Below are 15,104 nucleotides of genomic sequence, written 5' to 3' on the forward strand. Positions count from 1 at the left end.
TAAATAAGTAAAACAAAATAAATGAAATAAAATAAAATAAATGAAAGATTGCATTTTCATTTATTGTGTTTTTTTTTTTTTTATATATATATATATATATATATATATATATATATATATATATATATATATCTAAGTGTTTTTATGTACACAGTATAACATTAAATGGAGAGGTATTATTCAAAGGAAACCAGCAGAGGGAGTAAGAGTACCAAACAGGATACATGGAACTTGTAGAAGTAACAAATAAAGGAAACAATCAATTATAGTGGCAACAAACATAACAGTAAGTATAAACTGTGGTTTATAAACATAAATAATGATGATGCTTGTAATGAGAAGGGAGGTGGGGGTATAAATTAGCAAAATAAAGAAAAATAATAAAAATATATAAAAAAAAATAAATGTAATAAACTGAAAAAAAAAAATATTAATAATAAATTTGTGAAAACGTCCAGAGAGGGGAAAAAGAAAAAAAAATTAACTAATATTACACCACCAAGAATGGATGGGTGAAAATTAAATAAACCATATATGAACGATATACAACGCACATGAGCTAATCATAGGTGTGCACACAGGGTGTGCCAGGTGTGCCTGGGAACACCCTAATCACCCTGAGCTGCGCAGAATCCCCCTGCTGCTTGACTGCAGATAAAGGGACTGGGGGAATCTCTGTCCTCAGTACCTTTCACTGTCATAAAGTGATACATTAGGGGTCTTTTTAGACCCCTGATATTTGACCAAAGCCCCCCCCCCCAATGGGGCTCCTAAAAATTTAAATAAAAAATGATTATTAAAAAAATAATAACGGTAGACTACTGACACCGATCTCTGCTCTACCGACACCGTCCACTGCCCTGCTTATAAATATATATATATATATATATATATATATATATATACACACACACGTGTGTTCGAGCTTCGGGGTGCACAGGGTGCAATAGGCTGCACACACCTGTGGAGCTAATATAATGAACTGTCAAAATAAAATGACAAGTGTGGGGATGGGGGGATGGGGGGATGGAGGGGTGTGGGGATGGGGGGCTGGGACCAGGCTGAAGGAAGGCAAAACTTCCAAGGTGAAGATACATTTCGGTTCACAGTATGGTATGAAGCTCAAAGCTCTCATTGAAGTGGTTCTAAAGCCTTAATGTTTTTTACCTTAATGCATTCTCTAAGTCAGCCAACTATGCTGACTAACCTGCGTAAAAAAGATTCTTACCTATTTTCAGCCTGTTATGGTCCCGTCACATGATCCAGGTCCCCTGTGCCAGCCAGATTTGCTGCAGGGGAGAGGAGGGAGTGCCAATGTTCCTGTTTAGCGGGAACACAAGATCTCCCTGCATGTTCATACCTGGCAGGACAGCGATCTGCCTTGTTTACATCAGTAGACTACCGACCTGTCTCTCTGGGGAGCGATCGTGGGTGGCCAGCAGACATTTTGGGCAAGCCCACCCTATGTCAGGGTCAGGAGTCCAGCTCGGAGACCAGTAGCAATAACAGGGAGGCTCCTACTAACCAGCTGGATAAGTATACAGATAGGTTACCCTGGAAGATTACTCGAGACTACACAAGGTGCGGGGTCCAAGCCCTAACCAATATTCACCAGAGCTCCTGATGGTGGAGATGGGTTTTGCTGCGTGTTAGTACCAGGTCGCGGTCCTTGGGATCGCCCCCACCAGGAGATGAACAAGCTGAGTCCAGTAGCAGATATAGTAGGTGGGGATCAAGCAAAAGCAGTAAACAAGCCAAAGGTCAGTAACAAATTCTTGCAGGTTGGGATCAAGTGGAGGGGTAGTGAAGGAATAAGCCAAAGGTCAATAATAAGTGGTAGTGGAGATAAGGACAGCTGCAGGTACGCAAAGGAGCCAGATATCGACTGAAGAGAGCACAATAATCTGGCAAACAGGAAGTGCAAAGACATGGCTTAAATCAGGAAGTTCATGGGAGGAGTTCAAGGTTCACCAGAAACAAGAGACAGGCAAGGTTGTCCTAAGGGATCAGACAGGGAGCTGTCCAGATTGCACCTTTAGGCGCCCCAAGGAGAGTAGTCATGTAGTGCGCATAGCGTGCTGCAGCGAACAGTGTTTGTGGCCAAATTGCTATTGCTGACATCATCACCCTGCCCCCCCCCCCCCCCCAGTGATGCCAAACCTGCCCCCATACAGACACCCGCAGCGCCTGGATGGCAACAGATTTGTGTGTGACTATCTTGGTTACTTGGGGAGCCACAGCCCGGTCTGAATAATGTGTCCGCCTGAAACCCGATCACATGATTCGAAATCCGAACTGTCCGGGTGAATCCCGGACTGGTGGCAACCCTAAATCACCTGCCCTTACTCAAGATGGAAATGCTAGGGGAAGTGTTTTTCAAAGTGATTTCTCAGCAAAGTAAAGCATGGAGACATGGATGGATGGGTGGATGGAGATATGGAGATGTGGATGGATGGATGGAGATATGGATGGATGGAGATATGGATGGATGGATGGATGGATAGATGGATGGAGATATGGATGGATGGAGATATGGATGGATGGATGGATGGATAGATGGATGGAGGGATGGATGGATGGATGGAGATATGGATGGATGGATGGATGAATGGATGGAGATATGGATGGAGATATGGATGGTTGGATGGATGAAGATATGGATGAATGGATGGATGGAGATATGGATGGATGGAGATGTGAATGCATGGATGGATGGATGGATGGATGGAGATGTGAATGCATGGATGGATGGATGGATGGATAGATGGATGGAGATATGGATGGATGGATGGATGGATGGATGGATGGATGGAGATATGGATGGATGGATGGATGAATGGATGGAGATATGGATGGAGATATGGATGGTTGGATGGATGAAGATATGGATGAATGGATGGATGGAGATATGGATGGATGGAGATGTGAATGCATGGATGGATGGATGGATGGATGGAGATGTGAATGCATTGATGGATGGATGGATGGATAGATGGATGGAGATATGGATGGATGGATGGATGGATGGATGGATGGATGGATGGAGATATGGATGGATGGAGATATAGATGGATGGATGGAGATATGAATGGATGGGAGAGTTTGCTTTGAATATTAAAAATGAATTAAATTGCATTTTAGCTTTGTGGTGCTCAGATGAAGCGGAGGTCTGCTGTAACTTTATCCAAAACTAGAAAAAAATGAATTTCTCTATGCTTTAAACAAAATTTTGAGTCCAATGAACCGACCTTGACAAATAAGTCTGGCAAGAAAAGTTATTTGCAGCAAACTTTAGAAGCAAATACTTTAGAGATTATTAATGACTCTAAGGACAATTGTAATACGTTGTATTTGTTTTATTATAATTAATGTCTGGAGATTTGTGATGCGGCAAACGTACAGATGTGGATCTGAGTATCAGAGGGGTTTCCCCTCCCCCATAGGGACTGTGGGATTTTATATATCTTTATGGCTGGAGAGCAAATTTGTAGCAGATAGATGCAGAAAATGTGGTGCTCTACACATACAGTACTTTTACATTTTATAGATCCTTGCCATGACCAATGCACAGCTTTTGTCTTGAGTTAGTGGGGCTGGGTTCTTAATACAATGAAAAACCTCACCGAGATTACCAGTTTTCTTCTTATTGGCCTATCTGACCGTCCATCAACCATAAGTGTCTTGTTTGTGGCCTTTCTCCACATCTATCTAATGACTCTCATCATTAACCTTCTAATTATCTATTTGGTCTTCACAGATTCTCAGCTTCACAACCCGATGTATTTCTTTCTCGGAAACTTGGCTTTTTTAGACACGTCCTACTCATCAGTGACCGCACCAAAGATGCTCTACGACCTGGTCACCAAAAACCGATCAATAACCATTCCCGCCTGTACTACGCAAATCTTTTTCTTTATCTACTTTGCTTGTGCAGAGCTCTTCTTGCTCTCGGCTATGTCCTACGACCGGTTTGTAGCCATCTGTCACCCTCTACGTTATGTACAAATTATGTCCAAGAGGTTCTGCGCTTATATGGCCTCCGTGGTTTGGGTTCTTAGTTTTTTTTATTCCTTGGTCCATACATTGTTTTCCCTCAGGTTGACCTTCTGTGGTCCAAACACCATCCACAACTTCTTCTGTGATCTTCCACACTTGTTTCAGATTTCATGCACTGACACTTACATCAATATATTAGTCATATTGATTGTTGGTGGCGTTCTTGGGTTAGGAGCCTTCGCCATCACCTTTCTTCCATATGTCCATATCTTCAATACGGTTCTCAGGATTCAAACCAAATTTGGAAAGATGAAGGCTTTCTCCACCTGCACGTCTCACCTTGCCGTGGTCTTCATCTTTTACGGATCAATTATTTTCATTTACTTCATCCCCACAACCAGTAATCTGTTTACTGTTAACAGGGTGGTGTCTGTGTTGTATGCCCTTGTTAACCCCTTACTTAACCCCTTGATCTACAGTATAAGGAACAAAGACCTTAAGAGAGCACTTCTCAAAGCTTTGCAGTGCCTCAACAAGCTAAATCGATGACTTTTGTGTTTAAAAAAATTGACCCTTTTTAACCCAGGGGTGTTAAACCCAATTTAATTGTTGGCCACATCGGCATTATGGTGGCCCTCAAAGGGCCAGTTGTATCTGCCATGGTGTTCTGTCTCAGCAGTTTCCAATAAAGTTTTTTGTGGATGATATCAGCGGTGTACGACCCTCCATTCAACTGGCACAGAATTGTATTATTTTCATTATAATGATTACTATAGATAATTATATCTTTCTTGGTCAGGATCTGGCAAATGAGTTCTGTCCTTCTCTCTGCTGCCAACCGCTGAGCTGGGGGGGGGGGGGGGGGTGCAGAGAAAAGCCTCTCCTCGGCTGCATGGAGAAGCACAGAACCCGGTACAGGAGTTCTGTCCTCCTCACTGCTGACATAAGGTGGGAGCGGAGGCAAGGGGGGTGCCACTGCTGCAGGAGAGGTGCGATGGTCTCATGAACTGGCTTGGCAGGTCGGATTCGGCCCCTGTGCTTGACACATGTGCTTTAACCACTTGGCGCCGGCAGTACGTCATATGACGTCATGGATTTTCAGTGATGATATCTGAATGATGCCTGCAGGCATCATCCAGATCTAATTCTGTGCACCGTTACAACAATCATAGCTGCAGTTCAGCCACTTGATCGTTCTTACAGGCGGTGGGAGGGGACATTCCCCCCTCTCCCACCGCCCTCCGGTGCTTCTCCGGTCTCGCCCGTGCGATCAGCGAGCCGGAGTTCGAATCGGTCACCGCCGGAAGTTGATCATAGAGATTTCGGACTCGGCTGGAGAGGCCGAGAGTGTTTATTTATTTTTCTTATCTCAGGCTTTCCAGCCTGGAGGAGAGATGTGGGGTCTTATAGACCCCACATCTCTCCATAAAGAGTACCTGTCACACACCATTCCTATTACAGGGGTTGTTTACATTTATTGTAATAGGAATAAAAGTGATTAAAAAAACATTTTAAGAGAAAGTGTAAAAAAATAAATAAACAAAAGTAAAATAAAGAATAAAACATTTTTTTAAAGTGCCCCCATCCCCGCGTGCTCGTGCACAGAAGCGAACGCATACGTAAGTCGTGCCCACATATGTAAACGGCGTTCAAATCACACATGTGAGATATTGTTGCGTGCATTAGAGCGAGAGAAACAATTCTAGCCCAAGACCTCCTCTGTAACTCTAAACATGTAACCTGTAAAAATTTTAAAATGTCACCTATGGAGATTTTTAAGTACCAAAGTTTGGCGCCATTCCACAAGTGTGCGCAATTTTAAAGCACGACATGTTGGGTATCTATTTACTTGGCATAACATCATCTTTCACATTATACAATGTTAAACTTTACTGTTTTTTTATTTTTGTTTCAATTCATGAAACTGTTTTTTTTTTCCCCAAAAAAAATCATGTTTGAAAAATTGCTGCTCAAATACCGTGTGACATAGAAAGTTGCAATGACCACCATTTTATTCTCTGGGGTCTCTGCTAAAACAAATATATATAATGTTTGGGGGTTCTGAGTAAGTTTCTAGGAAAAAAAAAAGATGATATTTACATGTAGGAGCGAAGTGCCAGAATTGGGCCGGATGGTTAATTCAACTTCAGCATGTGATAAAAGGGACTTGTCCATCTTTTTAATAAAATGTCATTCGAATAGTTTTATCAATTTATGCTCCTCCGCTCTGCTATATGTTCGTTATTTGTTTTATTGTAATATTTTAACAAAGGCAAAAATTAGACATGTGCAATTCGTTTAGTTCCAAATTGTTTTTTTAAGGAATTTCGACAATTCCGTTTAACGATTTTTTCCGAATATTCGTAAATTTGAATATTCGAAAATTTGTAAATTCGTACATTCGCACATTCGTAAATTCGTACATTCATAAATTTGTACATTCGTAAATTTTTTAATTGGTACATTCGTAAATTCGTAAATTTGTAAATTCATAAATTCAAAAATTCGGAAATCTGAAATAATAATTAACTAATAATAACTTAACTATTACTAACTATTAATTTATAGGTATTGGAATTTCCTTTCAAATCTGTCTGTTAGTGAACATAACGAATACAAATTTATCTGAAGTTACGAATTATCCAAAATAACGAATGCCGTATCTAAATGTATAAAACGTAATGAATTAATAATAATAAATAACAATAATAATAAAAATGTTTTATTATTATTATTTATTATTAATTTGTTCTGTTCCATTTGTTTAGATGCGGCATTCGTTGATTCAGATAATTCGTAACTTCAGATAAATTCGTATTCGTTACGTTCACTAACAGACAAGTTTGAAAGGAAATTCCAATACCTATACTTTAATAATTAATTACTATTTCAGATTTTCAAATTTTCAGGTTTTTGGATTTTCGAATTTTGAATTTCCAAATTTCCGAATGTTCTAATCTATGAATGTACGAATGTATGAATTTACGAATTTACAAATGTACGAATGTAGAAATTTACAAATTGCGATCATAACAAATGACCCGAAAAACCAAAAAAAATGAATGAAACGAAAACAAACACTTTTTTTGGAAGTGCACATGTCTAGCAAAAATCCCAAAAATTTTAATCAAATCCTAAAGCAATCATTTATAGTTAGACCTTGTATTGAATTTTTTATGAGCAAACAACAATAATAACATTAAACAATCCAAAAACAATATTTGTCACATTTTTCAAAGTAGATTCAGCAAGAAAAACAAATAATATCTAATACCCGTTACCCCATATGGATACACGCTGTAACAGGTATGTCCATTATGGAGAAAAGAACAACAGAATTAAGAAATGTGTCACGCTCCTTAAAGAAAACATCCAAATTAGTAATAGGTTTAATATCAATTATTTGACATTATTGAGAAAAATAAATAATTTTCTGTTTAAGTCAGGTTTTACAAAGCTCTATAAGTTGTTTTGAAACTTTGGGATGAAAAATTCATACTAGCCATGCTCATCTAAATGTATTGATTTTGTGTTCCTTATATACAAGCATTAGTTTAAATATATATATATATATATATATATATATATATATATATATATATATATATATATATATATATATATACATATATAAATAGTTGTTTCAAGTACATTTAAACGCAATCATTAAAAATGAATAATTCATTATTTTTATATTAACTTTGTTCTAACATGCTAATGTCAAAAATAGTTTCCAGTCTTTTTTAAATCTGTGAATTTCATTAAAGTAATTATTATTTGCTCTCCTGCCATGCGGGTCCTTGATCAGGATTTTAATTTGGGTTGGCTTCCAATTATGCCCCTGCCTTGCATTCCCATTATATGCGCCCCTGGTGGACGGAGACTACAAGTGACTACGCCGTGGGCGGAGACTACAAGTGACTGCGCCCCTGGTGGGCAGAGACTACAAGTGACTACGCCCCTGGTGGGTGGAGACTACAAGTGACTACGCCCCTGGTGGGTGGAGACTACAAGTGACTACGCCCCTGGTGGGTGGAGACTACAAGTGACTACGCCCCTGGTGAGCGGAGACTACAAGTGACTACGCCCCTGGTGAGCGGAGACTACAAGTGACTACGCCCCTGGTGAGCGGAGACTACAAGTGACTACGCCCCTGGTGGGCGGAGACTACAAGTGACTATGTCCCTGGTGGGCGGAGACTACAAGTGACTACGCCCCTGGTGGGCGGAGACTACAAGTGACTGCACCCATGCACATTGCACAGGCACAGTCCATGGTTGTCATTACCGGGAAGCTTGATATTACAATACCCCAAATTTTGCAGACAATATCAACCAGAGGCGGCTCTAAGCTTTGGGAGGCCTTAGGCATAAATTTAGCCATGAGGCCCCACTCATGCCCTTTGCAGGGGTTAAGGAAGAACCCTGCAGCAGAGAATCTTGTTACTGCTGACACTTGTGTGGGTTGGATGTGTACTGCGCCAATCACATGGGTGGTTAGCCTTTTCAAACTACCAGCCCACACACATACCCTTCTCTTAGGCAGAACACTTGCCGGGAAGTGTGGGCGGGGCAGACCCAGGAGGAGGAGGAGCAGAAGCAGCTCTCCCTCCACCAAGAAGCGTGCTCCCAGCACAAAAGGGAGATACGCAAATATACGGCCTCACCGCAAAAAGCCCAGTCCAGTGGTGGCCGCATATTTGCGCATGGTCGGCGTGAAGGGGTTAACCACTTGCCACCATCATATGATATCGCCATAAAGAGGTTGCAGCCCACCATGCTATCACAAGAAATGTTTATCTGTTGTGATAACAATAAAGTTGAAAAAAAATAAAGCTACAGTGTTAAAACAAAACAAAAAATAAATAAATAAATAAAAAATCTAAAGTGCCCCCGACTCCCCTGTGCTCATGGGCAAATTCGAATGCACAGATAGGTCCTGCATGCATTGGGCATTTGCACCACACATATGAGGTATCACTGTGAACATCACAATAACTCTAGAACCAGACCTCCTGTCTAACTCTCAGTGGAAGTGCGTCCATTAGGGGCGCCCGGGCCCCGCCCCCTCTCTCCACACCTCCCCCCTATATGCAATGGATAGATTCATGCATAGCATCCGCCCATATTCATGTGTCCGGCCCCTTTCAGGGCACCGGGCATATGAATCACAGCGGCCGTGTTTTTTTTTTTAAGCACGGATTAGAGCCAGGGGCTCTAATAGGCTTCAAAATCAGGTGGTCTCGGGTCGCAGAGAATGCTCTCCGATCCCACCCAGGTGTGTTACAACAGCGAATGAATATTTGCTGTTGAAACACTGATCCTCAATCAGGCCAATCAGAAGCGGGTGTGAGACCCGTTTTCCGATTGGCCGAAAAGAGAAGACTCCAGATTGGCCGCCGAGGAGGAGGGAGGGAATGGAAGCCTCGGCCGCCATCGCCAGGATGATCCGTGGAGAGCAGAGCAGGGGAACCCGCTGGTGATGGGGTAAGTGCTACCGACCGGGGGGGTGGTATACTGTTTGCCGCCCCACCCCCCCAAAAAGAAATTTCATCGGCTGCCACTGGTAACTCTAAACTGGTAAGCTGTACAGGCTTTTAAAGCAAGAGATCTGAGGAAAAAGCGGAAGCTTTGAAATGCGTCATCTGACACGCCCCAACGTCACTTCCGGTTCCGGATCGCACCAAGTGCGTTCCATGCTGACACGCACGCCGACGCTGAGCAAGACACAGGCCGGTAGGCTCCATCACAGGCCGGCTAACATGTTCATCGGTGCCCATCAGAACCCAGGTCGGCTGGCTCCATCCTCTGGATCCCCCTGCATCATCCAGGATCAGTTCAGCTCAGTGAGACTACACTCAGGACGTACCCCTGGATTACAGAGTGACCGCACACCCCATATTGAGACACCCATGCTTGTTTCTCACTACTGTCATGTGAGTAGCCATTTGGCTGATTATACTACTAATAAATCGTTATTTTAAACATACTGCACTTGGTAGGCGCCCCTTTTTGTTTCTCACCTTTTAAAGCATCGCCTATGGAGATTTTCAGGTACCATAATATGGCAAAGTCAAATGTGACGAAACGTGTCGGGGCGGGGCTACGTTGGAACCCAGATGTGACGTCAGGACGTTGATTCAGAAAGTGGCCGCTCTGATCCATAAGGGATGGTGAGATCGCAGCACTGTGACGCCTGACATTGATTTTATTTATGGACTTTTGATTGTTGATGTAAGTGAATAACTTTTAAATAAAGCTTGCACCTTTTTACACTATTGGATGCGTTGTCCCGATTTTTCTCTGGATACCTTCATGACATCTGGATGGGAAATAGAGTTTCCGGGCATTTTATATCAACATAAGTGCTATTTGCCTGTCATGAGAATGAATGGCAACACCATCTGTGAGCATTATTCTAAACCCCTTGTTGCCGGCCGCATGCAAATATGCAGCCTCTCAGCACCTGGTCCTTGGCGCCAAGGGGCCGCGTATTTGCATGAATTGCAGTTCAAACAGCTGTGCCAAAAGCAGTGCACTCTCCCAACACCGTCACCGGCACCTAACCGAAAAAAGCAGCAGTCAGGAGCTCTTGGATCACGTGACTACTGTGACAGCCAATCACGACGGTCACATGCACTTAAGCCACGCCTCACCTCCTGACATCATAAATCTCTTAAAGGGCCGGGAGGCGCCGGTGCGAAAAGGTTAAGGGAGTGGAACCTGCACTGCACACTGCGGTGGAGGACATGTGGTGGATGTTTTTATAGTGATACACTTTTTTTTCACAATTTGGGGTTTTACTTTTCATTTTGTATGGACTTTTTTTTCTGTGAGATTGGATTTGGATATTGGTGCTCTACTGTGGAATATTATTATTATTATTTTAATATTTCACCCTGTTTTTCATAATTTGGCACTGTTTCAAGCAATTTTAAAGTAAGAGTGATGGAGACTGAAGGAGTGAGCTGAGGGGTGGAAGGAGAGATTTGGGTGTGGTCAGTGTAGAGGTGGTATTGGAAGCCATGGGAGGTCTATCAGGTGACCCAGGGAGGAGGTGTGGATGGAGAATTGGAAAGGTCCAAGGAAAGAACCTTGGGGGGACCCCCGACAGAGAAAGGAAGAGGAGAGGAGGAAGTAGAGTTGTAAGTGGCACTGAAGATGCGGTGGGATAGGTAGAGCCTAAACAGCCAACCTGGGATAGGTAGGATGAGATCCAACGAAGAGTACGGACATGAAGACCAAAGGAGTCAAGTTTTTGGAGGAGGTGGGGGTGGTCAACTGTATCAAAGGCAGCCAATCTGAAAGATCTAATCCTGTGTAATTAAAACCAGTCCCAAATGTCAAAATGACTGTGAGAATTGCCAAATGCAGGGGTGGAGAGCTAAGGAGGCGCGTACTACACACGCCCCAAAGTATTCAGGGGAAGTTTTGTAAGTATGTGTAGCACGCCCAGTGTCTATAACTAGTTAGGGAATACATAAAGCCGGCATTTCATATTCCTGATATGTGGCTACTCTACCATGTGCTGGTATGAAGAAGTCTCCTGTTCTCTTTGTATTCCTTCCTTTGTGTGAAATCCCTGGTGTTCCTGCCAGTCCCTCTGCTTTCCTATTAACCACTTGCCGACCAGCTGCCACAGTTGTACCGTGGCAGAATGGCACGGCTGGGCGAAACGACGTTACCTTATGTCGCTTTGCCCTGTGAGGCGGCTCTAGGCTTTGTGAGGCCTTAGGCAAAACTTACACATGAGGCTCCATGGACTGGGACGCTCCGTGATGAGGCCGCTATTCCTCAGGCTGCGGGCAGTATCTGATTTGTCCGTCAGCTCCTAAGCCACAGAGTCCCAGTGAGGGTAGGCGGAGCCGCCGTCGTCAACTTCAGTGATTGAGAACAGGCGAATTCGGCGGCCGCGAGGCCCCTGTGAGTGCGAGGCCTTAGGCGACCGCCTAATTTGCCTAATTAGAGAGTCGCCTCACATTGCATACATTTAAAGAAAAAAAAGAAAATTGTTGGTTACTGTAATGGAACGTCCCACACCCTGCTTGAGTGCTTTCGTCATTTACCACTTCCTCCCAGTCTGAATATAAATATCAGATATTCCAACCGCTCACAAGCACAAAACAAGACGATACATGTTTAGCTGCTGACATGGACTGATTTATTGGAGATGACACACAAATATATACAGGAGCTAATTACAATTAACAATACAAACAGTGATCTCCCCCCCTCCCCAGCCTAGTAGGCAACAAACTATAGTATGAAGAGACTGTCCGGCTCCTACCCAGTTCTAAAGGCCAATGTGATCATCTCTCTCAACTAACATGTGGAGTTCAGAATCAAACAAACCAAGAATAGTCTTTACATATATCCTGGGAGATATTGTGGATAAATATTACTGTCCCATTTTAAGTAATCCAATATACATTTTCTCAGTCACTGTTTCTAATATGGCATATCCAGGGTCCCTAGAGTCTGTGTGTCTTGGGGGGACATGGACCTGAATCTAAAGCAACATCACCTCAAGGGTCCCCAGGCATACAGTTCACAAAGAGCACCGTTCCCCCAAATGCCAGGGTCCATTATCAGTAGGCAAGAGGCCAGCAATCAGTCCCCTCCAAAACCCTCTGTCCTGGGTGAGTCTGTCACAGTTACCTTGCTAAATTGCTTAAAAATATTTACATGCTGCCATGGTCAGAGGTCAGGGGTCAGGCGTCAGACTCGGAGATCAGTAGCTATAGCAGTAGAGAGACTCCCACTGACCAGCAGGAAAAGTACACAAGCAGGTCACCTAGGCGGATGACGTGGGCTCACCTGAGGTGCGGGGTCTAAGCACTAACCAGTATTCACCAGAGCTCCTGATGGTGGGGATGGGTTTTGTTGCATGCTAGTGCCAGGTCGCAGTCCTCAGGATCGCCGGGGGTCCAGTAGCAGATATAGCAGGTAGGGGGTCAAGCAGAAGTGTCGTTAGTAAACAAGCGAAAGGTCGGCAACAAGTAGCTGCAAGTGGTGATCAAGCAGAAGCGGAGCCGAGGAACAAGCTGCTTGCTCTGGGGGCACTCGCTCCTGAACTGGCTCTGTGTGTCTAGGGGACACCTAGAGCATGGCTCTTCTCCCCCCGACTACCTCCCTAATGGCCAATGGCTCACACTGTTATTTCTCATCCAATAAGGAGGGAGAGAGCTGGGAGAGACGCTGCTCTCATGCACATCACTGGACCAATTAACCGATTGCCGCCCGTCCACTGTCAAATGACAAAGGGACGGTGTGGCTCTCGTTCTGGGTGGACGTCATATGGGGGCGCGCAGCACAGCACAACCCCGATCTCTGTAAAGAGCCGCAGCTCTCTAACCATGTGATCGGCTGTGTCCAATCACAGCCTGTCACATGTCAACACAGAGATGCCGGTAATCGGCTCTCCTCGCCTCACACTGACAGAGTGTGTGGCCAGTAGACGTGATTAGCGCCATCTCCTCACATGGGACATCGAGACATCAGTGATCATCAGTGCCCTGATTACAATAAAGTGCCACCAGTGCCAGCAATCAGTGCCCACAAGTGCCACCAATCAGTGCCCATTAGTGATGCCAGTCAGTGCTGGCTATCAATGCCACCTATCAGTGCTGCCCATCAATGCCCATCAGTGCTGCTCATCAATGCCCATCGGTGCCACAAATCAATGCCCATCAGTACCGTCCATCAGTGCTGCCTATCCATGCCGCCTATCAGTGCCCACGAGTTCTGCCTATCAGTGTCCATCAGTGCCACCTATCAGTGCCCACCAGTGCAACCCATTAGTGCCCACCAGTGCTGCCTATAAGTGCCCATCAGTGCCACCTATCAGTGCCCACCAGTGCCACACATCAGTGCCCACCAGTGCTGCCTATCAGTGCCCATCATTGCTGCCTATCAGTGCCCATCAGTGCCGCCTCATCAGTGCCCATCAGTGAAGGAGAAAAATTACTTATTTACAAAACTTACTGACAGAAACTAAAAAAAATATTTTTTTTTTTTCCAAAATTTTCGGTCGTTTTTTTTTTTTGTTGTAAAAAATAAAAAAGCCAGCAGTAATTAAATACCACCAAAAGAAAGATCTATTTGTGTGAAGAAAATGATAAAAATGTCATTTGGGTACAGCGTTACATGACCGCGCAATTGTCATTCAAACTGTGACAGCGCTGAAAGCTGAAGATTGGCCTGGGCAGGAAAGGGGTGAAAGTGCCCGGTAGGCAAGTGGTTAAAGGGGTTGTAAAGGTTCTTTTTTTTTTTTCTTTTTTTTTTAAATAACAAACATGTCATTCTTACCTCCTCTGCGTAAGGGTTTTGCACAGAGCGGCCCCAGATCCTCCTTTTCTGGGGGTCTCCAGGTTCCTCCTCTTCTTCTGGTGCCCCCATGGAGATCCGCATTCCATAGAGGCACCTGTGCGGGCACGTTCCCGAGTCCTGCTGCTGCGTCCATTGGCACAGACAGCAGGACTCGACCACCCCCCCCCCCCCCCGGCTACCGTGTCACAGGATTGATTGAAGGCAGCGGGAGCCAATGGCTCCTGCTGCTATCAATCTATCCAATGAGGACCCGAGACAGCGGCTGAAGCTGCTGGGCTCGTCACTGGAACGATCGGGGTTCAGGTAAGTAAAAAGAGGGGGTCTGGGGGGGGGGGGAGTGCTGCACAGAAGGTTTTTCACCTTAATGCATAGAATGTAAACCACGAGGGTGTACACAACTCCTTTCAATTTGTGTTAAAATGTAAATCCCTTTAGAACATAATTACTGAATAATACTCTCGGCACAGATGATTATTATTACCTCTTATTATTATTTCCTCAGGGAAGTCGGAGGATTATCTGCGCCGCTCCAAACATACCGAGAAATGAATGAGAATTGTTCTAAATATCCGATTCTCCCCGAAGCATTCCAAAGTGATCATCCCTGGTCCCACATCTACAAATCTCGGGCTCTCAGTCGGCCAGGATTGCCTTTTATTGCAACATTCTCAATGTATCTTAATTACCGGTACATTATATTTTTTATATTTATTATATTACATTTTATTTGTATTTACTTTTACAATGAGGGCAAAATTTGAGACTGAAGCTGGTCTTACA

At 43.9% G+C, this 15,104-nt stretch overlaps 1 protein-coding gene across 1 annotated transcript; it reads left to right on the forward strand.

Annotated features, from left to right (window-relative positions):
- Positions 1-3,609: 3,609 nt before the first annotated feature.
- Positions 3,610-4,545, forward strand: LOC141102473 (olfactory receptor 1G1-like). Its single transcript, XM_073591412.1, has one exon. It carries the CDS (start codon positions 3,610-3,612, stop codon positions 4,543-4,545), a length of 936 nt encoding a protein of 311 aa, XP_073447513.1.
- The last annotated feature ends 10,559 nt before the right edge of the window (positions 4,546-15,104 follow it).

Source organism: Aquarana catesbeiana, linkage group LG07 (assembly GCF_042186555.1).
Source record: "Aquarana catesbeiana isolate 2022-GZ linkage group LG07, ASM4218655v1, whole genome shotgun sequence".
Classification (NCBI taxonomy): domain Eukaryota; kingdom Metazoa; phylum Chordata; class Amphibia; order Anura; family Ranidae; genus Aquarana; species Aquarana catesbeiana.

Coding starts and splice junctions, on each gene's coding strand:
- LOC141102473 (XM_073591412.1), top strand. CDS start 3,610: ATGAAAAACCTCACCGAGATTACCAGTTTTCTTCTTATTGGCCTATCT.